The sequence below is a fragment of the Notamacropus eugenii genome, chromosome 2, assembly GCF_028372415.1.
Source record: "Notamacropus eugenii isolate mMacEug1 chromosome 2, mMacEug1.pri_v2, whole genome shotgun sequence".
NCBI lineage: Eukaryota > Metazoa > Chordata > Mammalia > Diprotodontia > Macropodidae > Notamacropus > Notamacropus eugenii.
The window spans coordinates 83,891,185-83,917,810 of record NC_092873.1 but is presented as its reverse complement, the minus strand read 5'-3'; the positions used below and the strand labels follow the sequence as shown (position 1 = coordinate 83,917,810).

The window sequence follows — 26,626 nt, the reverse complement described above, 5'->3', positions numbered from 1 at the left end:
TTATCTTGTATCCTGCAACTTTGCTAAAGTTGTTAAAGTTCAAATAATTTTTAGTTTATTCTCTAGGATTTTGTAAGCATACTATCATATCATTTCTAAAGACCAGTAGTTTGATTTTCTCATGGCCTATTCTAATTTCTTTTACTTCTCTCATTGTTATAGCTAACATTTCTAGCACAATAATGAATAATAGTGGTGGTAATGGGCATTCTTACCTCACCCCTGATCTCACTGGGGCGGCTTCTAGCTTATCTCCATTACAGATATTGTTTGCTGATGGTTTTAGATAAATACTGCTTATCATTTTAAGGAACACTCTTTTTATTCCTATGCTCTCTTGTGTTTTTAATAGGAATGGGTGCAGTATTTTATCAAAAGCTTTTTCAGCATCTATTGAAATAATCATATGCTTTCTGTTGGTTTTATTACTAATAGAGTCAATATGTTGACATTTTTCCCAATGTTGAATCAATCCTGCATTCCTGGTATAAATCCCACCTGGTCATAATGTATAATACTTGTGATATATTGCTGTAATCACTTTGCTAGTATACTGTTCAAAATTTTTGCATTGATATTTTTTAGGAAAATTGGCCTATATTTTTCTTTTTCTGTTTTAGCTCTTCCTGCCTTAGGTATCAGCACCATATTTGTGTCATAAAAGGCATTTGATAGGACTCCACCTACTTTTTCTAAATAATTTGTGTAGTATTAGAATTAATTATTCTTTAAATGTTTGGTAGAATTCACCTGTGAATCCATCTGGCCCTAAGGGATTTTTTTCTTTTCTCCTGGGATCAGACCACATAGTCACTTTTTGCTTTTGAACTGGTTCCTTGCTCAGTACATAGCCTAAGGCCTGAGACTGCTTTTCCCTCTAGATTATCATGCCTGGGCACAAATCTGATCCTCAGTCTGCCATGGGTCTGTGACCTAGATCTAGGTAGTGAGCAACAGAGCTGTCAGTTGGCACCTATTCCTCTGTCCCTCACAGGTCTCAGATTCACCAATATAGGTCTTGGAACTCTTCTTTTTCTTGGACATGGCCTTGGTTTTCTTTTAGTTCCTGTGAACTCAGGTGCTCTACGCCTTGCTGCTCCATCCCCTCCCTCCCCAAATCCTGCTTAGATTCTATCCCCAGTGTCCATAGATCTTTCCTTATTTATCTCCCTATGCTAAACTGAACTAAAAAAAAAATGATTCCTTGTGATTTATTAAAAAAAAATTTCCTGTTCAGAACTAGGTTTGGTGTTTTCTTTGTGGAAGAATTGTAGAGAAAGAGCTTGACTGCTACTCTGTCCATTCCCTGAACCATATCACCTTATGTTACTTTATTACACCATATTTTCACTTGAATGTCCCACCAGTAACTTAAACTCAAAATGTTCCAAACTTGTCATCTATTTTTATTTATTTGATTCAGTTTTATTTTATTTTTTTGGTTGCAAATTCTCTTTTCCTTCCTTCTCCCTTCCCCACCTATTGAGAAGACAAGAAAAAAATATCATGAATATGCATAGTTGTGTAAAAAAATTCTGCTTTAAGAATGTCTAAAGAAAATAAAGGAAAGAAAAGAAAATGTGTTTCATTTTGTACTCTGACTCCATCAGTTTTCCATCTGGAGGTGGAAAGCATGTTTCCTCATGATGTGGTGGGTCATTTTGTTGATCAGAATTATTATTTCTTTCAAATTTGATTATTTTTACAATATTGCTATTATTATAGAAATTGTTCTTCTGCTTCTTTTCACTTCAACTGAGTTTATACAAGTCTCGGTTTTTTTTCTGAAACCATCCCCATCATCATTTTGTATAGTATAATAGTATTCCATCACATTTATAGAACATAATTTGTTCAGCCACTCTCCAGCTGGGGGGCATACTTTCACTTTCCAATTCTTTGCCACCACAAAAAGAGTTGCATTTTTGTACACTTAGGTCCTTTTCTTTTCCTTTTTTTCTTTTTAAAAATTCTTTGAAATATAGAACTAGTATTGCTTGATTAAAAGGAATGCACAATTTAATAGATTTGTGGGCACAGTTCCAAATTGCTCTCTAAAATGGTTGGATTAGTTCACAACTCCACTAATAGTGCATTAGTTTCCCAATTTTTCCATATTACCTCCAGTATTTGTCATTTTCCTTTTCTGTCATGTTAGCCAATCTGATAAGTGAAGCGGTACTCAGAGTTGTTTTGATTAGCATTTCTCTAATCAAGAGTGATTTGGAGAGTTTTTTCATATGACTATAGAGAGCTTTAATTTCTTCCTCTAAAAACTGCCTGTTCATATCCTTTGACAGTTTATCAACTGGGCAATGACTTGTATTCTTATAAATTTGACTCAGTTCTCTATATATTTTAGAAATGAGGGCTTTTTCAGAGACACTGGCTGTGAAAATTATTTTCAAGAGAAAACAAGCTTTCTGCTTCCCTTTTAATGTTGGTTGCTTTGGCTTTGTTTGTGCAAAAACCCTTTAATTTAATGTAATCAAAATGATCCATTTTGCATTTTGTAATGTTCTTGATCTCTTGTTGTCATAAACTCTGTTCTCCATAAATCTGACAAGTAAATTATTATTTGCTTTCCGAATTTGCTTATAGTCTCATCCTTTATGTCTAAATCATGCACCCATTTTGACTTTATCTTGAAGTATGGTGTAAGATTTTGGTCTATGCCTAGTTTCTGCCATACTATTTTCCAGTTTTCCAATAGCAATTTTTGTTAAATAGTGAGTTCTTATCCCAGAAGCTGAAGTCTTTAGATTTATCAAACAGTAGATTCCTATAATAATTGACTACTGTGTCTTGTGTACCTAATCCATTCCATGGATCTACCACTCTTTTTCTTAGCCTGTACCAAGTAGTTTTTGTGATTCCTGCTTTATAATGCAGTTTTAGATGTGGTACAGCTACACCACCTTCCCTTGCATTTCTTTTCTTTATTTTTCTTGATATTCTGGATCTTTTGTTCTTACAGATGAATTTTGTTATTATTTTTTTCTGGTCCTATAAAAATATTTCGGTAGTTTCATTGAATTTTTCTACATATTTGAGAAATGAGGCTTTTATCAGAGAAATTTGTAAGTTTTTTTTTCAGTTATGATCACTATTTTCCTCCATCCAATTTCCTCTGTTTATGCTGTCCCTGTCCTCTGCTTTCACCTTGTCCAATCTCAAAAGTGTTTTGTTTCTGATTACTACCTTCCCCAATCTACTCTCCCTTCTATTATCTCCCTCCAACTTCCTTCTATTATCCCCTTTCCTGCTACTTTCCTGCAGGGTATGATAGATTTCTATACCCAACAGAATGAGTATGTTATTCCCTCTTTGATCCAATTCTGATAAGAGTAAGGTTTAAGTGTTCCGCCCCACCCAAGTTCCTTCATATTTCTCTCCACTGTAAAAGCCCTTTTGCACCTTTTTTTATGTGAGGTAATTTACCCTATTCTACCTCTCCATTTCCCCATCTCCCAGTGCATTCCTCTTTCTCACCCCTTAATTTTATTTTTACTGATATCATCTCATCATATTCCACTCACAACTCTGCCCTTTATCTGTGTATACTCCTAATTGCTCTAATAATGAAAAAGTCCTTAGGAGTTACAAGTGCTATCTTCCCATGTAGGATTGTAAATAGTTTAACTGTATTGAATAACTTATGATTTCTCTTTTCTGTTTATCTTTTCATGCTTTTCTTGAGTCCTGTATTTAAAAGTTAAATTTTCTATTTGGCTCTGGTCTTTTCATCAGGAATGCTTGAAAGTCTTTTATTTCATTGAATGTTCTTTCTTTTTCTCCTGAAGGATTATACTCAGTTTTGCTGGGTAGGTTATTTTTCATTGTAATCCTAACCCCTTTGCCTTTCAGAATATCATATTCCAAGCCCTCTAATCCTTAAATGAAGAAGCTACTAAATCATGTCTGATTCTTACTTTGGCTCCATGATATCTGAATTATTTTTTCTGGTTGCTTGTAATATTTTCTCTTTGACCTAGGAGCTCTGAAATTTGAGTATAAACTTGGAATTTTTCATTTTGGGATCTTTTTCAAGTGATGATTAGTGGATTTTTAAATTTCTATTTTGCTTTCTGGTTCTAGAATATCAGGGCAGTTTTCCTTGATAATATTTTGAATGACCAATTTGAGGCTTCTTATTTTGATTATGGCTTTCAGGTAGTGTAATAATTCTCAGATTAGCTCTCCTGGATCTGTTGTCCAGTTCAATTGATTTTCCAATGAGATAGTTCACATTTTCTTCTATTTTGTCATTTTTTTGATTTTGTTTTACTGTTTCTTGATGTTTTATAGAGTCATTAGCTTCCACTTGTCTAATTCTAATTTTTAAGGAATTATTTTCTTCAGTGAGCTTTTGTGTTTCCTTTTCCATTTGCCCAATTCTATTTTTTAAGGAGTTCTTTTCTTCAGTGGATTTTTATGCCTCTTTTACCATTTGTTTTACTGTTTTTTAAGGTGTTATTTTCTTCATTTTTGGGTGCCTCCTTTACCAAACTGTTTCCTCCACCTCACTTATTTTACATAAATTTTTTTTTGAGGGAAACTGGACCAATTCACATTTTTCTTGGAGGCTTTGGATGTAGCAGTTTTGATTTTATTATCTTCTTCTGAGTTTGTGTTTTGATCTACCATGCCATAATAGTAACTTTTTATAGTCAGGTTCTTCTTTTTTTTGTTGGTTTGCTCATTTTCCAGCTTATTCCTTGACTTTTAACTTTATATTAAAGTTGGGCTCTGCCCCTGGGATGGAGGGGGCATGGTCTTAACCTTTAGGCCTTTCTTGCTGCTATTGTTAGAGCTAGTTCTCGGGCTTGGTAAATTTTCAGTTCTTCCAACATGGTATTTGCCCACTGTTCTCTTGACCTATAATCTGGCCTATGAGTGACCACAAGCACTCTTTTCCACCCTGGAACTGTGACCAGAATCCTCATTCCCCTCAGGCTTCAAGCTATGGTATGCTAATGTTGATGCTCACCTTGGGACTGAAACCCAGAACTGAGACCTGGATCTGTGTATCAACAAAGCAAAAGAGTCCTGCATCCAGTGCCAGCAGTGAGAATTCCTATAATTTCGTTCTAACTGGACCTCCTTGCTGTCTGTAGGCTGAGAGTTCAGGAAGCCCCTATTGTGCTACTGATTGTACTGTCCCTGAGGTTGCTGCTAATTTGCTTGGTCAGAGCCTGAGCTGGCTGCACTGAATTGTACTTCACTTACCCTGTTGTGACAGACATTTTCTGCCAATCTTCTAAGTTGTCTTGGGCTGGAAAAATTGTTTCACCCCATCCTTTTGTGGATTCTGTCACTCTAGAGTTCATTTTGAGGTATTATTTAAAGTTGTTTGGAGTAGAATTTGGGAGAATTCAGGTGAGTCCCTGCCTTTTCTCTGCCATCTTGGCTCTACCCTCTGCTTGTATATTTTTTGAGTCATTCTCTTCTTCTGAGTTTGAATTTTGAGCTTCCTAGTTGCCATAGTACCTCTTTTTGATGGTGCTATTTTTCATTTGTTTGCTCATGCTTTAAGTCTACTTCTTGACTTTGGACTTTATGTTATTGCTAGGCTTTGTACACTTATGAGGGAGGTAGGGGTGTCTAGCCTGAGCTTCTTTCCCTTTATCTCCTTCTGCTGCTTTCATAGCTCTATTTGGGGTCCTGAAAGTTTTCTATGCTTCCAAAGTGGTGTGATCAAGGGGGTGATCAGGTCACTGACCACCTAATTTGAGTTCTGCAAATTCCTGACACATGTTTGAGTCTGTTACCTTGTTTCTGGTTGGGAGTTATAGTAGTTTGTCACTGGACTCAATCATTATTGGCATGCTGGGAGGCTCTGCAGGTTCAGAGTGGCTGAATCAACCCTCTTTGGTCTGCAATACTGCATTCTTCTCCTGAATTCAGACCCACACAGCTACCATATAGTTCCCAAAACTTGTTTTAGACTCAGTCACAGTCAGAACCAATGCTTACTTCTGTTATTTTTCACCCCAGATCTGTGACCCAGCACTATGTGGGTGGGAGGGACTCATTCCTGTACCTAATACTTGCTCAGGAATTACCTGGGATTTCTTGCTGGTGTTTTATCTAAGACCTCTCTCTGCCCCTGAGCATGGAATACTCCCTTGTTCTGCTGCTGAAGCCCTGAGCTCATGGTTAGACTACTTTTCCAACATCCACAGACCTCTAATCATGTCCTTCAGCTGCCCTGGTCTGGAAAAATGACTCATTGTGACTTCTTGGCTTTCTTAATCAGAATTCAGTATAGTATATTTTATTGTTGAGGTATTGGGTGGGGGGAGGAGAACTACTCTAAAGCTTCCTTTCACTTTGTTATTTTCATTGGAAGCCTGCATTTTTCTTTCCTGCTAAACTTCATTATAATCCTACTCTTTTGTAATCTTTCATGTCCCAAACCTTAAGGTTTTTTTGTCTTGGTTTTCTTTCATCCCAACATCCAGCTACTAATTTCTGCCGACACTACACTCACAATGTTTCTTGCACTCATGGTCCTCACTTCTTTTTCCACTACCAACCTGGCACCATCCTAGGTTATTACAAAATCCTTGTAAGTCTTTCATTTTTTATGTGTTTATTCTCTTTCCTCTGCAAGCCATCCTCTTCACATCTTTCTTATGCATAGTGAGACAACTGGTTTTTGCATTTGCTAGAAAATAGCATAAAAGTAATGTTTGTGAATATGTATGTATACAATAAATATTTCCCAGCCCTCATTTCCTTGCAAATCAAATAAGATTGTGTGATAGTAGATTTTATTGCCCTAACCTCTATACAACTCCTGTAGCAGTTTTTTTTTTACTAACATCCCTGAAATAAGTTATGGGAACAGAAGATTCCAATCAGGGATAAAGGAATTTAATCTTCAGTCAGCATGTTATTTGGGACCACAGACTTGGAATCAACACAGGACACAAATGAATAAAAAGAATGAATAATCTTAGCTTCAGGTCATTCTGTAGGTCTTAGTTGTCCTTAGGTAAATATGGTAGCTTATAGCTTTATGTTCTAGTTTAAATTTAATCTAACCTACTGAAAATGCAGCATTTAGAACCAAAATATTCTAATCAAGCTGTTTTGTTTTTAATTGAAGTACACCAATACACGATAAACATGGCCCCTCTTGGCCTTCATTATCTACAAAGGTACACTGAGTAAGTCTGGATGGAGGTGGATTGTATGGTCCTTCAATCAGGTCTGAGTAGTTCCTGAGTAGCAGACAGAGTGATTCCTATATTCTTTTCAAGATGGTTTCACACCTGAGGTCTTGAGGCTGTACCCCATTAACTGCTGCCTATCACACAAATGTACAAGGAATTTCTGCCTACTCTAATTGGGGCAGTTTGGTGGTGCAGTGGATAGAGAGTCTGCTCTGAAGTCAGGATGACCTGGGTTTAAATCTGGCCTCAGATACTTACGAGCTATTTGACCCTGGGCAACACCCTGAACCTTGTTTGCTTCAGTTTCCTCATCTGTAAAAATGAGCTGGAGAAGGAAATGGGAAACCACTCCAGTATCTTTGGGGTCACAAAGAGTTGGACATGAATGAAAAATGACTGAACAAACCCCCTCAGCATATCTTAATTAAAAGATTTGTAAAGTGTTCTTGTGAACTAGTGACCTAGCCACTGCATCTTAGTAGCTGGGAACACAAAACTCAACAAACAGCTCTGGAGGACTGAAGCCCAACTAATATTAGAGGATAGCAGATTGGTCATCACAAAACCAGCAGAGATATTCAGTTTGATGAAATCACTAGATAACATTAGGAGTCATGCAGCATTTGAAGATACAAATTGCCCCAGACACATGTTCCACATATATGTATATTTATATATGCATATATGTATATATGTCTCTGTGTGTATATCTTTATATATATATGCACACACATACATATCCTCCATGCATATTTTTTTGGTTATGCGTTTTCTGCATGTTTGCTCACTGGTAGTATGATAACTTATGAGAGTCTGTATTTCATGTATTCATTTGTCTTGTTCTTTTCAATACTACTTCACCAAATGTCATTTTGTTTGTACTTTCTTCTTCCTGGTTGACTTAAAACAAGTAAAAAACATTAATGAGGAGTCATGAACTATGGTTTGGAGAGGATACTGATTCTTAGAGTGCCTGGAACTTAGGATATCTTTTCTGGATTTCTACACATGAAAGTACCCCAGGTGTTATATCTCCTCTGCTCAAAATCCTTCATTCTCCTACTAAGGAGATCCCACATACTTGAAGCTTAAACTTTAAGCCCTATTAAATATCATTCAAGATTTTCTATTGTTCTGCACCATCATACCTTTCCAGATCTATCCAATATTATTCCCTGACACACATACAATGTTTTAGTCAAATTCTGTTTCCTTTCCACTTTTATGCCTTCACTCATGTTATTGCTTCATACTGGAATGGTCTCCCTTATTATCTTTGCCTGTTGAGTTCCAAATTCTCTTCCTCCCTCCCTCTTCCTATTCTTTAACGCTTGCCTTAAACGATCGTCGATTTAGAGCTGAAAGCTTAGAGGTTCCTCATCCAAACCTTCATTTTAGAGATGAGAACACTGAAGGCCAGAGAGGTTATTTATTTGCCTGAGGATATATAAGTAATCAACAAGTAAACAATAATTTGAACCCAAATCTGGTATTCTTTTATTATTTGGCACTTTCTTGAAGTTCCATGAATTGTTCTCTGGTGTTCCAATTTGTAAAAATCAGATCTCATAGCATTTTTTCACTTCTATTATGACATAAGACAAGACACATTGTATGTATAATTATTTGTGTATTGTTTTCTTCTCTTCCTAACTAGATTATAAACTCTCCTAGGGCAGGGACTATGCTTTACCTAAACTTTCTAATGATCTCAGAGATTTGCACAGTGCTTTGAACACAATTGATGCTTAATAAATGCATTTTGGGTGAATTTTTCTTGACTTCTTTCTCCAGTTTTCATTCAGTAATCAAACATTGGTTCAGTTTTACTTTGTACACAACTCTTTTAGACTGTTGGCGCTACCTAAAAAAGAAGTATAAGACATGGTCCCTATTCACATGGAACTTGCAATCTCTTTTGACTTATTCTGTTGCTATTTATCTCAAAATGTTTACCCATTTCTCCCACCTCTCCCTTATCTTTGCTTCAAGTGCTGAATCTCTTTCAGTCTCCTGCCCTGTGTATGTGTCATGGAACATCAGAACTGGAAGGCAATATTTGAACCCCAGACTTTCTGACTCCAAATCTGGTACTTGTCCATCCATCCCTGTGCTACCTTTTCCTATATCTATCTGTTCGTACACCTTTCTGTCTTTTCCGCTGGCATCTCTCCTTTCCCAGTCTACTTTTCTTGATCTCTTCTTTAACTCCTCATCCCATTTCCTTCACTCGTACAATCTCCATCCTTCATACCCCATTCCCTTATTCTACTCCTAGGCTCAATGTCCTTCAGACCAACCTGACTTCTATTTGTATGTCTCCATCTCTCCTTCTTTCCCGTACTCCCTGCTTTCAGCCCTAGTCATTAGCCTCTTTTCCCAATCCCTCAGCCTAATTTTCTTCTCTGGCTTGAGCTTGGTTTCTCTGTCTTATTCCCTGTTTTCGAATATTTCCCCCCATTTTTCGGCTCGAGTCACAAGTCCGTTTCTGCCTCCCTCTCCCCACCTCTCTCTTCCATCACGGTGGGCGGTCCAGGGCGAGGCCGGGATCCGGGGCGGTACCCGGGGCTCCGGTTGTGGGCGGCGCCCTCTCCCCTGTCCCCCTCCCTGTCCTCCGTTCCACCCTCCCTCTTCCCTCCGCCCGGAGGTTCCCGGGTCCCCGGCGCCGCCTACTCTCTTCCCGGCTCCGGGCGCCCGCTACAGCCGCTGCCCGGGAAAAGGAAAGACTGGGGGGTTGGGCAGAAGAGAGGGAGAGGAGGGAAAAGACCCCTGCTCGGCCCAGCGCTGTGTACTGGAGGCAGGAGGGAAAAGAGGAGGAGGAGGAGAAAGGAGTGGGGGGGAGGGAGGAGCGGCCCGGCCTGGGGCCCTGAGGCCCGGGGAGAGGCGGGGAGCTGGGCCAGGGAAAGAGCCGGGTGAGCTGGGCCAAAGCGCCGAGGTAAGAGAGCCAAGGGCCTGGAGGGAGGAGGGCAGGGAAGAGAGATGGAAGAGAGGAAAGGACATGGGAGGGGATGGAGAAGGGGAAAGGAAATAGGAAAAGAGGAATGGGGAAGGGGAGCAGGAATGGAAGGAAATACGGAAAGGCTGGGGGGGGATAGGGTAGGAAGCGGGTAATAAGAGGCTAGAAGAAAGGTGAAAAATGAGGTAGGGGACAAATGGTACCGAGGAGAAAGATGGAAAAGGGGAGGTGGGAGATGCCGTATAGTAGATGAGAGTGGAAAATGGGCTCCCGAAGAGGGGGACGAGGGGGTACGGGGGTGATGCTGTTAAGATAGAGTCCCAGAAGGATGTGGGGTACCTAGGAAAGGAGGAAGAGGGAGGGGACATAATCTCTCTTCTCCTCCCCCTCATCCCGACTTGGCGCGGTGCTCCGCCTCTGCCTCCTCCACGGGGCGCTGTCCACACGTCCCGATGCTGAATCAAGCAGCAGCCTGGAAAACACTGTAGGACCGAGGAGGGGAATGAAAGACAGAGCCGCACCCCGTCCGGTCCGCTTCCATTGAGGTTCAATTCTGTCCTAACCCGGTGTCTCTTATCCAGATGCTGCTGCTGCTACTGCATCTCCTTCTTCCCTTGGGTTCTGATGGGGCCCAGAACTCCAACACAACCTCAGAAGGTGCACCTTTCTCTAAAATCTCTCCAAATACCTGACCACTCCCACTTGCATTTTCCTGTTTCCATGCTCTTACATTCACTACCTCAATCCAGCTTATTTCTCCCTTCATTTTAACTTAACTCGGACAACCCATTTTATCCTTTCCTTCTTACTATACTCCATTTCCTTTCCCCACCCTACTTGAACAACTCCCAATTCTTTCCCTGATCCTATTGGCTTCTTGTAATCCTCTCGAATCATAGTCTGAGTCTTTCTGTTCCTATCTTCCCTCTGGCCTCTCTTCCTAACCTTTAACACCACTCCCATCCCTCCCCTTTATTCCCTCGTGACATTTCCCATTGATCCTTGCTTTCTTACATCACGTTTCCTTAAAACTGACTACCTTTTCCCTTTCCCCTACACCTCTGACAGGCTGCCAAATCATACACCCACCTTGGGAAGGGGGGATTCGCTACAGGGGCCTGACCAGAGATCAGGTTCGGGCAATCAACTTCCTGCCCGTTGACTATGAGATTGAGTATGTGTGCCGGGGGGATCGTGAGGTTGTGGGTCCCAAGGTTCGAAAATGTCTCTCCAATGGTTCTTGGACAGATATGGACATGCCAAGCCGGTGTGGTGAGTAAACTTGCAATGGCGCCTTTTACCCTTCCTTTTCCTTAAGAAATCCTCTCCTTCCCCCTCACACTCTACTCTCCCCAAACTCATTGGCATTGCAACCCTGCAAGTAAGGACTTTGAATACTATAAAAATAAATATTTATAGAGCTGTACTATGTACTGTTAGGGATATAATGAAGTCATCAGCCTATGGCATTCTTTCATAATCTCCCTATAGTCCATTATGATTATGGTTAATTGAATTTTTGTTATTTCACTTTGATTATTATTGGTGGTACCTTACAAAAATAAATTCATAAATCCATGATTTATCCACACCACCCCATCACACTTTTGTCTACTCGCATCTCCCAATATAGTCACATATGTTTACTGCATCATAGTGCAGTAGAAAGAGTACTGGTTCAGGAGTTAGAGGACTTGGGTTCAAATCCTGGCTCTGCCACTTGATAACTGTGTTATTTAGGGCAATTCTCTTAAGCTGATTATTCATTAGTTTCCTTATGTGTAAAATGAGGGCATTGGGTAGATGACCCCTAAGGTTCCTTCCAGCTCTAAAGCTATGATCCTATGAACTTGATTTTAATATTAGATTAAGTAACCTTTGGAAGAGATATCTCTACTACTTATAAAAAAGAGAAATTATTATTGCATTATCTAGAATTTAATAAGTATTTAATTAATATGCACAGCTGAGTTTTAACTATTATAATCAACTAAACTTCTTAAGAGTGAGAACATGTCTTATTTTTCCTGTTATCATCACCACACGTAATAGCTAGCTAAATGCTTGTTTAGTAAATGAACATTTAGAAAGGGCCTCTCTCTGGTGTGCCTACAGATCTCAGGTTCCTTCCTATGTTGGACTCTTGTCCTTTCCTTCTCCCCGCTTACTTGCAAATCATTCTGTCCATGCCTCCATATCCCCAATCCAACTTCTTTCTTGCACATTGAAATGAAAAAGTTTTCTTCTTTGATACATATATCAAAGGAGATACATGTGATTATATGCATCAAAAGACAGAACTCACTATATGTATGTGTATGTATACATATATATGTATATTGTGTATACTTGCATCTCTCTCTTTTCCTCTTCCCATTTTTTTTTTTTTACAGTACGTACCTGTTCCAAGTCTTATCTGACACTGGATAATGGGACAGCTTTCCTCAGGGGAGGGAATCGTCCAGCCCTGGATGGTGCCTGGGTGGATTTCAGATGTGACCCTGGTTTCCATCTAGTGGGCAGTTCCCGAAGCATCTGTGCCCGGGGACAGTGGGACACCCCGAAGCCCTCCTGCCAGGGTGAGGGGAACAAGCATTTGGGCATATTTAATGACAACAATTTTTAGGGGATAGGTCCTAAGTAGGGTTGGGTGGGAATGGATAGGGAACAGGATACAGATGTTAGGAAGAATGAATGGGGTGGGGGAAGAGGCTGAAATAACATTCTATCCCCTCTTCCTATAACCCAGCCTCCACTCCTTTAATTACAACTTTGCTTCTCTTACTTTGTCCACCTCTGGGCTTTACTCTTTTGCTTTTTCTTTACTCCTCATCTTTAACCCTGAACTTTTCCCTCTTGCTCAGTGTGCCTCATCTTACTCTTACAAATACTCCATTGTTTTCTCCATAATCTTACTGTTTTATGAGCTTCTCTTTATACTTTAAGCTCTTCCCCCCTGCTTTCTGGACCCCATCTTCTTATTTTAGCCACCAAATTTCCTCTACCCCTCCCTGAAATATTCAGGTTTTACTTAAAGAAAATGATTCAAATATTTAGGAGGGAGAATTCCGGTTGGGAGGAGAGTTGGGAAAAGGGAATATAACATTTGGGAGCCAACCTAGAAGGACAGGGATTTTATAATAAGCTTATTTTATCAACTCAGGCTTTTCAGTCCTTAGGTCTCCTCCCCTAGCCTCTTTCTTAGAGATTCTGGTGTTTGGTTCTCCATCATTTCCCCTGCCCCAACCCCATCCCCACCCCATACACATTTTTCCCCCATTCTATTGAGCCTTTACTCCACCCTAGGGAAGCCTGTTCCTAAATCTTTGGTTCCCAGTACTCAGGCATCCTATTTCTTTGTCCCAGATTCTCTAACCTTGTAGATTGCTTTTCCCCCCTCAAGATCCTGGTCTTACCCTTCAACCCCTGGCTCTCCTTATTGGACCCTAAGTCTCCATGATACCCATTATTCCTTGATACTCAGCAATCTCAACTTTAGCTTTTGACTCTCCTCCCCCAAATTCTGCTCTACTACTGAGAAAATACAAGCTCTGACTTCCAGCTGCAACTTGCTCTTATCCCCAGACACCCTCCCCTCCCAGAAACTCAGGCGTTCTGCTCTCCCAAGTGCTCGACTTGGAAAGGTGTGGGGGGGTGATGGGGATCGGGCCGGGGAAAGCTGGGCATCAGTGATAACTCTTCTCTGCATCCTCGTCTTTCCTGCTGCCAGTGAAGAGAACCACATACACAGGTGAGACCAGAAAACCTATATTCCATTTAATGTACTACCTTCCCTTTCTCTGCCCTAGACTGTGAGGCCCCTTCCTTAGTTCTGCTCTCTTAGCCCCCTCTTGCTCTACCTTATTCCTATTGCCTCTACCAGTTCTTCCTTTGGGCTGTGGTGTCCACTCCCATTCCACTGTCCCATTCCCTACTTCCAGATTCCCTGCCTCCCCTTAACTTCTCCCTGATCCTATTCAGCTGAATGTCAGGATACCAGCAGGAGGACAGGATGCTATTATAGCTTTCATCCCTGCATTCATTTTCTTAACGACCTCTTCCTTTTACCCAAACTTTGCCCTTACCCTCACTGAAGTGCTCTCCTAACCCAAGTGACTCCTGCCTCAGTCTTTCTCAACCCTGTCTTTATCAATCTATACCACTAATCCTAAATCGTACTGCCAAAGGTCCCATATAACCTATCCATCACTTTCCTTCAACTGTTCCTTTCCCCAATGCCCCATTTCTTTGCCCCGCAAACTCCCCCATCACTTCTTAACCTTCCAACTGCTCCAATATCCTTTCCCTAACCCCTTTCTCTATTCCAAATTTTCCTTTCCATTCATTAATCTCCTCCCAAAACCCTTCCCCATTCCTAGCCTCCCACTCCACTCTCCTCCTCTACGTCTTTCTTCGCTTTCTCATTCTCTTCAACTCTTCACCCATCCCCCCTTCCTGTCCCTCACCCCCACCCCGAGGTCCATCCACCTTCCCTCCCCCACTTCTAGCGCCCCACCACGTCCCTTCCTCACCTTCTCTCACGTGCTCCCCTCCCTCACTTGTCTCCCCGCCTTCGTTCGCCCCTCTCCCCTCTCAGCAAGCTGCAGCTCCTAGCTTCCTTCTGGACCACAGAGCTCTCCTTCCCTTTCCCGCCCCGCATCCTCCCTTTCAATCGCCGCCCCTTGCGCCCCCTGCGGCCGCGCCGCCGCCCGTGACGTCAGAGCCCGCCCCCTCCCCGCCTCTTGCCCCTTCCTCCCCCCTCCCCATAGCTTCCTCCTCCTTCCCTCTCTCAGTCAGTCGGCTATAGGAGAGTTCTCGGCAACGACAACGGGTGCGGCGGGGGCTTAGGGAGACCAAACCCTGAGTCACCTCTCCCCCTCTCTTTTCCCCAAATTCGGGATGGAGGCGTCTCCTCAGTCCCGATCCCCCCTCCGCAGCCCCCCCTAAAAAGTGTTTTCCCTGAGGCTCCTCACTCCTTCTCCCAAACAGCCCCCTCCGCTGGTCATGGGCCCGGGGTCTCCCTCTCTTAGGGTGGGTTGGCCGCTGCTGGTGGGGATGGTGCTGGTGGTGGGGGTGCCCCTGGTGTGGGCCCCTCACTCTCCCCCGCGGCCCGGGCTCCCGCACCCTCACCCGCACCCCCGGGCCCCCTCAGCCCCCTCCTCAGGCCGGCGCGCCGTCTATATCGGGGCGCTGTTCCCCATGAGCGGGGGCTGGCCCGGGGGCCAGGCCTGCCAGCCGGCGGTGGAGATGGCGCTGGAGGACGTGAACAGCCGCAGGGACATCCTACCCGACTACGAGCTCAAGCTCATCCACCACGACAGCAAGGTAGCCCCCCAGGATGTGGGTGTAGGGGACAGTGGCGTTTGGGCTGGGGGCACTGCTCAGGCCAGGGAGATACATGTATATACCTGGGATTTAAGCTGAGCCTAGAATCACGAGGCAGAGCCCAGCCCCCTCTTCCATGTGGGGGTATGGAGTTTGGGAGGACCGGAGGGTAGAGAGAGACTTAGGATCATCTTGAGAGGCTAGGGGGTCCAAGGAATCTACCTAACAAAATAATCTGAATTTTCTCATGCAGGGAGTGTGGGGGCATTAGAGGAAATGGTATATGAAGGAGGGGGAGGGGGAGAGAGATTTGGAGAGGGAAATAGTTTCGGGGTACAAGCTGAGCTTACACAATATCAAGGTAATTGTTATGATGTAGGAGCCTGAGGTGGGGGTTGGGGTGATTTAGGCTATAAGAAGAAATAAGGTACAAGGGAGAATAAGTCTTAGGACCATTTAGAACAGGATTGGAGTGGGGGGATATCCAGGGACATTCTGAGCCAGAAGCTCAGTGGCAGCAAGATAGACCCCAGGGGTCTCAGGGAAGAAATATAGAGAAATAGGGTTATGGAGGGAGGGGTAAGAAGAATGGGTGTGGGGATGTAGGAATGGAAGTAGTTGCAGAGCAGGATCTAGGTTCAAACTCATTACCCTCCATTCCAAGATATCCCCTATATAAGTGAGTGAGGGTCAAGGGAGGGGTGAAGGCAGGGTACAGGAATGAGAAGAAACCTTGGTCATTATGAGGGATGAGATCATGATTATTTTTCTTAGCAGTAAGGTAGTGGTTGAGAGAAAAGGTGTTTGAAGAGAGCTAGGGACTGGGGCACAAGTTTATCCTCTAAGGAGAGAAACAATTGCCCATTCCCCAGCAATGTGGAGCATGTGATATTGAGAATAAAGATTTGGGGAGAAATTCAGGGACATTCTAGTCAACCAGACATACTTCATGACAGGTAACCCCAGATACAAAGGAGAGTATTGGAGGTGTATGAAAAAGTATGGGGTAGAGGAGTAAAATGGTGTTCAAGGGATGGATTACCTTAGTGATATCCTATGTGACTCTGACCTTATGCTGATTCTTCAGGGCAGGAAAGTAAACCCACAGGTATGAGTCTTCAGGGCAACCTGAGTGAGGTGAAGTGCCAAGGTAGGGGCAGTAGAAGAATGGCAAAACCAACTATGGCCCTTGACTAACCCCTGAGAAGAACAGATAACCCCAGGATACAAGGGAAGAGCAAATGAATACAAGAGAAGTAAAAAAGTACAGGGAGAATTGGAGGATAGGTAAAAAGGAAGGGGGATTTCATTTAAGAGGTCATGCTGAGTATGAGATGCAAAGGAATCTTATTTGGAAGAGAAAGGGAGATGACTGGAAACAGGAAAGAATAATGGTGAGGGATAGAATACAAGAAGATCACTTCTGAGACGAGATCACAGGGAAATGAGGGACACCTGAGCATGAGCTCAAATTCATCCACCATACCAGGTGATTCCCTGGAGGTATAGGGGGAGCAGATGGGGGGACATAGGAGCTGGAGCTGGAGGAAAAAATAGAAGTGGAAGGTAGGGGGAAGGGGAGAAAGAAAAATATTTTCCCTGACTACAAATCCAGATTCACTGCAACAGAGAGGAGAGGTAGACTATGGGGGAGGGGAGTAGTGGTAATATATGAGTCTGTTAGCCCATAATGAGCCAAATACATACTCCCCTGACAAATAGGTGTGGAAGAGAGAAAGGAAGTGTAGGAAAAGATGAAGAGAAAGATGAAAAGTGAGGGAGAGAGAGAAAGAGAGAGAGAGAGAGAGAGAGAGAGAGAGAGAAAGTAGCACCTCATTCACAGAGAACAGTAATGTTATATAGTGCTTTGTTTTAAAAAGGGACTTTAATATGTACTGTTTCATTGAAACATAGTTTATTGCTCATGACAACTTTTACCTGGGGCAGAAAATTAGAGGAATTTTGAGGGGGTTGAGAATTTGGCACTAGGGAGAGGCAAGGAAAAGAATTGGGATAAGTGATGGCTGTCTGGGAGAAGGGGACCCATAAGAGTAAATAGTCTGAAAGAAGATTCTAGAAAATGATGGGATAATAAGGAAAGCCCATCAGAATATTGTTGAGAATTGACCTTCATAGGGGGTGGGGGTGGGGTGTCAAGTTTCAATTGAATGTTGTTTCTTCACTTTGTGTTAACCCCGCTGTAGTTCTCCCTGATTTCCTACAGTGGCCCAAATGTCAAACCTTAGTGGGGAAGGAGGTATCTCCAGGGGGTCATTTTTATTTCCTTTCTACCTGCCCCTACATTTCACCATCTCCAGGCCCCTTGTGTTTCCTGTCTATCTCCCTTGTGCCCCTGCTCCCCTACTGGGTTTCTGCAGCCTTTCAAAGGTCAGGCTTCAGTGTGAAGAGAACATGGACTGAGACCTGTGGCTCATACTTGCTCCCTTTAACCCCCCTTCTTTCTCTTTATTCACCCTCCTCCTTTTATCTCCTCTTCTCTTCTATCACTTATCTACTGCCAATTTCCTCTCCCAAACCTCAAAGTATCTTTCCCTTCTTTTCTGTACTCCCTTCCTATTTCTTGTCCTCTTGTTCCTTATTAGACCCCTGATTCTCCCCCACACCTCAATTGTTTCTCTTTTCTAAAGTACCACTCAAAATGTCAGGACACAGTAGGAGGGGATGGATAGCTGAGATCCCCATGGTTTCTCTTCTGCTGTACTTTTCTCTTATCTCTTACCAGTCCTGAAAAGAGATAAGGGAAAAATACGAAGTGAGGAAGAGGAAATTTAAAGTGAGGTAGGGGATTATGGGGATTTTATTTATATTCTTATTCATTCCTTTCTATTCGTGGATAAACCTTGAGACATCACGGCCTGAGGAAGGGGGAGGGAGAGTGTCTGGGAATTAGCAGAAAGGGACGAAAGAGAAAATAGTGTCCTGGTTAAGGGGAGGGAAAAAATAACATGAAAGGATGCTATTTGATAGAAAAAGGAAGAAAATGAATGATAGGCAAGTACATCTGGAGAAGGAAGAGGGAAAGAAGGGTAATAATGAAGGGAGGAATCTCAGAGCAGGAATAGGGGATAATAGTGTCTTAAACTGAAAGACAATGGGAATGAAGGAGAGAGGTGTCTGAAGTACGATTGCTCCCTAATTTCCTACCCTTCCTATGCAGTGTGATCCTGGACAAGCCACCAAGTACCTCTATGAGCTGCTTTACAATGATCCTATCAAGATCATCCTCTTGCCAGGCTGCAGCTCTGTCTCCACCCTTGTAGCAGAGGCTGCCAGGATGTGGAACCTCATTGTGGTGAGCTAGGGTGTGGGTATTTATGTGGGAAATTCAACCTTTTGGGGTGGTTTAGTTGGGAGGTAGGGGGGCCATACTCTTTGACTGTGGGAATGAATGCTTAAGATCCTGCTATTTTTGAGAACATCATGGGGAAAATTCCCCAGGTTCAGAGACTACTGACGATCAAATCTACAAATCTCCCACTCTGACTGGCATCCCAGGAATGGTCAGACAATTATAGTTGCTTGAAATATGACAATTTGAGGGTTCAGTTAGTTTCTCTAGCAAGATGATTTAGTTAGATCTGAGGAAAAACTTTCAGATTTTGAGGTGAATATGAAACTTCTCTAGGAATGCTAGAGACTAGAGACTAGAGTCCACTAGACTAGTGGACTCGATGGTATCTCTTTCCATAGGACTGTCTTGGTGTAGAAGAAATCCTATATCTGTATGAGTAGTGAGAAGGGAGAAAAGGAGAGGGAATCAGTTGATTTCCAATAACCCTTAATAGCCTGGATTATTCCATGTTGAATATGTCTTATTGCACCACACTCATCTCTTTCAGCTTTCTTATGGTTCAAGTTCACCAGCCCTCTCAAACCGGCAACGTTTTCCTACTTTCTTTCGAACACATCCATCAGCCACCCTCCATAATCCTACCCGGGTGAAGCTCTTTGAAAAGTGGGGTTGGAAGAAGATTGCCACAATTCAGCAGACCACTGAGGTCTTCACTTCGGTGAGGGAGGTGGAGCCTGGGGTTCAGAGGTGGGGGGGGGGGGCGAATCTAAACAACATTGGGGAGGAATATAATGGGAGTAATTTCTCTATTTTAAATGAAGAATGGACAAGCATTTTATCAAGCATATACTCTGTGCCAAGCACTGTATTAAGTTCATAAAAAGAGAAATCATTTCTTAGGTGTAATAGCTGAACTTTCCAATCTAAGGGTTCTGTCATTCTTTTGATGCTCTCCCTTTGTGGATCAGAAGATAAAGAATTGTTCAAATCTTTTGGAGGTTCATCCCACACTCAAAGATAAGAGAGGAACACAGAGACAAAAGTGCAAATAGTTAGAGTCAGAAAGGAGAGTCAGGTGTGTGTGATTGTGAAAGTAAAGGGGAGAGGAGTGAACGCAAAGGAGACAGGTAGATAAAGATGCACAGAAGATCATATACATTTGGTGAAATAGATACATAGAGAAGGGCACTGACAATAGAAATGTTGAGAGAAGTAATTGAAGGATAGAGACTGGAGGGGGAGTGGAGAAAGAAATACATAGCTCTACACCTGAGAGAGAGAGACATTATTAGTCTGAATTTATCTCTCTGACCTTACTCTTTTGGACTTGTGTCCACTCTCCTACTTCTTTGTTTGCTTTCTGTTACTCTGGATACAACTCTGATTTTCTTGTCCATCTTTACACTTGTTTCTCCCTGTCCACTAATTATCTATCTATATCATGCCCTATAATGGAAACCCTACTTGGGTCTCCACTAACTTTTATGGCCTTCCCAATGAATTCTAGTCAATGGAGGTCCTATTCTACACTCTACTGATTTAAAAATCTGATCAATTTTGTCCTAAAGGTTCCACTGGCAATCTCTATTCTTATTGATGCCCCCCACCCCCAGCCCCCAGTCCTTTCTACCACATAAGGATGCTCCTAGATTCAGTATTTAATATCCTTCCCAGTTCTATCATTCTCATTCCTAAGCATAATTAGTTTAGGAAGGTTTATTTACCTTCTTAAAGGGTAGTAGAAAAACTTACAGATTCTACAGAGGGCACAAGATATTATGGTATCAGGATAACTTTGTAGTTAGCTGACCAGTGGGAGTATTGGTCAGTTCTAAACTAATTACCTCCTCAAACCTCATCTAGAATTTGAGCCTAGTACTGAGACCTCATGGCTTCTGCCATGAATAACTTAGGAGACAAATACATTCTTTCTTTGAATTGTGTGTGTGTGTGTGTGTGTGTGTGTGTGTGTGTGTGTGTGTGTGTGTGTGTGTTGAATTTGTTTTTCTATCTGCTTTCTTTTCTTTCCATTGATTTTCATCAAGGATATAACTAAAGAAGGGAGTAGGTAAATGGGGAAACAGCCCTGAACACAACCCTATACATAGATACTCTGTATGAATGAATGCCATTCCCTTCTATTCACAATCTTTTCCCTTACCTATCTCATATGGCTCTGCCTTAGGGCAAAAGAGACTATTCTGAGAACATGTATTGGATATACAAGTCCCAAGTTAATACTTTTTGTCATTATTCAAAGTGTACTCCATATTTTTTCCAATTGTTTATTTCCCTCTTATCAGACTCTGGATGATCTAGAGGAACGTGTGAAGGAAGCAGGAATTGAGATTACTTTTCGCCAGAGCTTCTTTTCTGATCCAGCTGTGCCAGTCAAGAACCTTAAGGTACCATGGAAGAATAAATAAGGGTCTGGGATAGCCTGAATCCTAGGGATTGGTGAAGATGACAAAAGTTGATTTTGGGGGTAGTGAGGAAAGTCAGCCTGGGCAACAAGAACTCTCGGTCCTGGTACTGAAAGAGAATGGTTCATCTCACTAATTTAGTTAATATCGATCAATGTGGATTGCTGTGTTAGGGACTTTGGGAGATTCACAGATGTCTTTCAGGATCTCTGCCTCTCTTTTCTTCTGCAGCGCCAGGATGCTCGCATCATCGTGGGACTTTTCTATGAAACTGAAGCTCGTAAAGTTTTCTGTGAGGTGGAGCTGAACTCTGAAGAGGGAGGGTGGGCAGGGAGGACACATCAAGCCTCGGTTTCTCATGTTATCATTTTTGTACTCTTCTGTGCAAGCATTATTATGATAACATGACTTTGTACCTGGTGGTCACATCTAGTTTTTCTGCCATTACTTTCTTCAAATACCATAGCATTCTATCTCAGTTTCCTATGGGGTCCTGTGAATTAGTAGAGGGCATCAAGGAAAGACCTCTGAGGGGGAATTTGTGGGCTTTCCCTGTTCTTTCTACCCCTGAAACTTGTACATGTCATGTTTTGCCTCTCCTTTTTTCTCTTATTCTCAAGAGGATGGTCTGGAGTTAGAGCCAATCTTAGCCGTCCCTCTCCTTTATACTCAGGTTTACAAAGAGCGTCTCTTTGGAAAGAAGTATGTCTGGTTCCTCATTGGGTGGTATGCTGATAACTGGTTCAGGACCCCAGATCCAGCCATCAACTGCACCGAGCAGGAGATGGCAGAAGCAGTAGAGGGACATGTCACCACAGAGATCGTTATGCTAAACCCAGAGAATACTCGTGGTATTTCTAACATGGTGAGAAGTGTTTGGGGTTGGATAGTTAGTAGGTATGTCAAGTGTGTAAGGGGTTATAACTAAGAGAATGTTGGGGTAATTAGAACTCAGGAGTCAGGGTTGGGGAATGTGGCCACTTTCCTATTCTGAATATGCTTGAATGGTACTTACTGTAGGGTCTGCCTCTGTTTGTGGTTGCTCTGGAGATGGGTGGGGGTAGGGAATCAAGTTCTCAGTATGCTCAGTGTGCTAGTGAAGGTGGGGGGGGTGACTGTCACCATGGAGATGAAGAGAAGTTAGAAACATGTAAAGGGAGGGCAGTGGAGTTAATAACTTAGTTCTTTGGATGTGCAACTGTACCTTGCTTGGTACTCATTGTGTTCCTGAAAAGCTGGATGTAAATCAGATTTTATTTTCTCAGGGAAAATTAGATTACTTAGATGTTTTATCCTTTTTATTCTTTTTTCTGATTGATACTCAGCCTAGTTTCTCAAGCTTTCCTTAAATTTTTATGTTAAGTAGTTAACAGTTTGTAAATAAATACTTAAAAGAACTAAGGGAGTTAGTTAGTGAATAGGGTTTTTTTGTTTGTTTGTTTTTTTGTGAAGCAAAAACCATATGATTTATCTGTTTTGTATATTCTTATGTATATTGATTCAGTCAACATTTACTGAGAGCTTAGAAGGCTGAGGCCCTTTAGGAATAGCCAATTTGGAGAAACACAGTGAACTGTATAAAACATTTATGGTAACAATTCATGGCAATATGAAAGTGCCAACATGAATGTTACAGCTAAAGCTATGGGAGTTCAGAGAAGGGGGAGAACTGATATGGATGGAAGAAGTTGGAGAAGGCTTCACTGAGGGAATAAGATTGGCTTAAGCCTTGAAGGATGATATTTAGAGGAAGGGATGTTAGTTCATATATTTAGAATTGGAAGGGAACTCAGGGGTCAACTAGTCCAAGCCTTTCATTTTTAAAAAAAATATTTCTTTTTTTCTAGTTTTCAGCATTCAGTTTTATAAGATTTTGAGTTCTAAATTTTTTCCCCTCTCTATTCTACCCCCTCCCCAAGATGGCATGCAATTTGATATAGGCTAAATATGTACAATCATATTAAACATATTTCCACATTAGTCATGTTGTGAAAGAAGAATCTAAACGAAAGGGAAAAAAACACAAGAAAGAAAACAAAGAGAAAGTATGCTTCCATCTGCATTGAGATTCCATAGTTCTTTCTCTGGATGTAGATATCTTTTTCTGTCATGAGTGTTTTGAAGTTGTCTTAGATCATTGTGTTGTTGAGAAGAACCAAATCTATCAAAGTCCAATCCTTTCATTGAGATCTTGAGAGAGGAAGAGACTTGCTCAAGGTTGCATAGGTAATAAGTGACACAGGCAAGGTCTTCTAACTCCAAAAGTCACTCTGAGAGTCACTTAGTTACAAAAAAATAATTCCATCAAGAAATGAATGAACATACACAGCTGTCCCCAATTCTTTCTCTTTTCCCCTCTTCCCCTCAGAATAATGCTTGAATTTGGAAAGCTTCTAATCCTCAGATGGAGAGACTTGAAAAATGAATCACCAGAGGGAGTTTGGGGAAAGTGGATAGAATCAGTCAACTGAACCAGGAAAGGCTTTTTCATTCACTGAGTTCAGGACCTGTCAGTCATCCCTGCTCTGCAAATGAACTGCCAACTACAAGTCCTCTCAGCTAGGAAACAGGAATTTAAGAGGCCTCTCAAAAAAAGGATTGCTCAGACTTTGAAATAGGAAGTGACAGGGAATTTGTTTTTGGTTGTTTGAGGGAACTGGTATCATGTAGATAGGTTCTAGAGAAAGATGACATTCACCTTCAAGGCCACAATGCTAATCGTAAGACTAGTCTTGGTTACTTGCTTAGAATAAGGACTAAAGTTATTTAGTTTTATCAAAGGGTGGAATTGGCCTTAACTTCCTAGTGAGTAGGCTTTAGGCATACTGAATAGGGCTGAAAAATGAGGGCAAGTCAATGTAAGATGGCTTGAATCCTAAGGAGAAAATATCTTCCAAGTAATGTAGGAAAGGGCCTTTTGGCAGGGACCCAGAGTGACTATCCTGTGAAATGTAAGGAACACCAGGTCCAGAGGGACTTACATTCAGAAATAATGGTAGGAAGCAAATTCTGGGAGGTACTGAGAATTCTCTTAGACCTAAAAGCGGTTCTGGGAGGGACTGTGAATTCTATCAGGCCCAGTAGCTGGTTTTATGGGATTGTGAATCCCACCAACTTTAGCAGCACTGCCAAGCCAAGTCGATCTTGAGCCAGAAATTTCTGTATTTTGGTCTAGCATCCGTTCTCACACATCTAACCCAGACAAGGATGAGGTGAAGAAAAGGGAGGAAAAAGCTGGCTTCCTGTGAGCTGTGCCAGCAAGCTGATCTCTGGCTAGGTTGGTAGGAACAAAATCTGTACTCTGTAGACTTGTTCATTTTTATACATTTAATTTTGCTTATTGTTGTCTCTTAGTTCCTCAGTAAAAGTTTCTTTTGAAAATTATGTCCTTGTCTTGGCAAAATGAATGTTTCCACAAGTGTTAAAAGGCTAAGTAAATTAGGCTAGACAGAAGTGGCAGTATTTATCCCAACTCAAAAATCAGTATAACTGGGACAAGTTTAAAGTAGGAAAATAGGAAAAGGAATTGAGAGATCAAAGGGGCTGGGTGTTGGGTTGGGGTCATCAGTTGTGGATGCTGATGCCTTCTTTCCAAGGCAATCTCAAATAGTGTTTAAATTGTAATGGGGAGAGAATGGGAAGAGGGAGACCATTTCAAAGGCGGATGTCATTGCTTGGACCTAGAATAGGACAGTCACAGTGGGAATAAATAAGAAACAAATCTGAGTGAGATCTCAAAGGGAGAACTGACAGAATTTGGTCGTTGATCATAGAGAACAAAGAGGTGATACTGATTCCAAGATTTTCAAGCCCTTGTGATGGGGAGAATGGTGGAAATAGAGAAATCGTAAGGGAGAGATAGTTTTTTTGGGAAAGACTAGTTCAATTTTGGTCATAATGAGTCTGAAATGATGGGACATTCAAGTAGAGATGTTCTATAGATAATAATTCTATAATTCTATAATATCTATAGATAATAGTTAAAAAACTAGGCCTGAAGTGAGGTGCTCATAGTACTTAAAAGCTGGAATAGACCTTAGAAGTCATAGAAGAGTAACCCCTTCATTTTATAAAGGAATAAACTGGTCTATGGAAATAAATAATTTTCCTGAGGTAAGCAGCAAAACAGTAATTCAAGTTTAAATCCTCTACCTCTAAATCCATTTCTCTTTTCACTCTCTTTCTAGGCCTTTAATGAATTCTGAGGGAAATCTGTATATCAATATAGAGGGAACCCTCTTAAACTTTTGACTATCCCTCCCTTTCCCCCATCCATATCCATTTTTCTCCCTTGTTGATCCTCAATAATCCAAAGTCTTCATGAATTAATCTGTTTATGTATGATTCTATGCTAAGAGCTTATCAAACTAAATTAAAAAGACTCAGTGCCCTTGTTCTATGTATTTGCCTTATAAGCCATGACAGACATATGGATACAGACCAGAACAGATGGGTAAACAAGAAGGAAGCATGGTATGAAGGAAAGAGTAAGGGCTCTGGGGTCAGAGGACCTGGGTTCAGATTTCCCCTTTGTCACTACCTGTGTGATCTTGGGTGATCTTAACCTACCTGGACCTCAGTTTCCTTATCTGTAAAATGATGGGATTTAGATTACTTGACTGCTGAGATTTTTTCCAGCTCTAGACCTATCATCATTCGTACATTAAATGAATAAGTATATGAATTAAATGGGGAATGAAGCAGGAGTCAAGGCAATTGCATATGCCAATGGGAACATGGCATATTAACTCCTTTATTCCTTCCTTCATCAGACATCCCAGGAATTTGTGCAAAAACTGACCCAGCGGTTGGGAAGCAAGAAAGCTGAGGAGACTGGTGGCTTTCAGGAGGCACCTCTGGCTTATGACGCCATCTGGGCTTTGGCTTTAGCATTGAACAAGACATCAGGGGGCAGTGGAGTCCATTCGAGTGGTGGGGTGCGACTGGAGGACTTCAACTATAACAACCAGACCATCACAGATCAGATCTACCGGGCAATGAACTCTTCATCCTTTGAAGGAGTTTCTGTGAGTCTTGTCCCATCCTTTGCTTTTCACTAGACTTTTTTCTCACTTAAAGACTTTTATCCTCTAAAATATCTTTCCTCCTCCAGACCCACAGTATACTTTTATTCAGGATAGATTTTTTGGAATTTCCTTAGATTGCATGGACCTAACCTTCCTTTGCCCCCAAACTCATTTTTGGCATTTGTCTGTTCATCACCCTCTTAAAAAGTTACAGAAATAGCAAATATAAAGGCAGCTAGATGTTGCAGTGGATAGTGCTAGACCTAGAGGCAGGAAGACCTGAATTAAAATGCTGTTTCAAAGATTTACTAGCTACGAGATCTTGACTGAGAGTTGTGAGGATAAAATGAAAAATGTATTTATAAAGCCTTTCATGAATCTTGAAGCTCTACATAAATTTA

General features: G+C 41.7%; 1 protein-coding gene across 4 annotated transcripts in view; it reads left to right on the top strand.

The window, feature by feature from the left end:
* GABBR1 (gamma-aminobutyric acid type B receptor subunit 1) overlaps positions 1 to 26,626 on the top strand; it is a 44,522-nt gene that overhangs the window by 6,513 nt on the left and 11,383 nt on the right. For 2 of the 4 annotated variants that reach the window (XM_072641516.1, XM_072641517.1), the window contains exons 2-12: positions 10,719 to 10,794; positions 11,206 to 11,409; positions 12,531 to 12,716; positions 13,868 to 13,888; positions 15,290 to 15,462; positions 18,641 to 18,775; positions 19,323 to 19,493; positions 21,079 to 21,180; positions 21,430 to 21,495; positions 21,872 to 22,063; positions 25,971 to 26,225. In XM_072641516.1, the coding sequence (XP_072497617.1) occupies positions 10,719 to 10,794; positions 11,206 to 11,409; positions 12,531 to 12,716; positions 13,868 to 13,888; positions 15,290 to 15,462; positions 18,641 to 18,775; positions 19,323 to 19,493; positions 21,079 to 21,180; positions 21,430 to 21,495; positions 21,872 to 22,063; positions 25,971 to 26,225 (1,581 nt within the window). Of the gene's footprint in view, positions 1 to 9,749; positions 10,117 to 10,257; positions 10,795 to 11,205; positions 11,410 to 12,530; positions 12,717 to 13,867; positions 13,889 to 15,289; positions 15,463 to 18,640; positions 18,776 to 19,322; positions 19,494 to 21,078; positions 21,181 to 21,429; positions 21,496 to 21,871; positions 22,064 to 25,970; positions 26,226 to 26,626 lie in introns of those variants that run through there. The other 2 variants (XM_072641518.1, XM_072641519.1) reach the window with 2 other exon arrangements.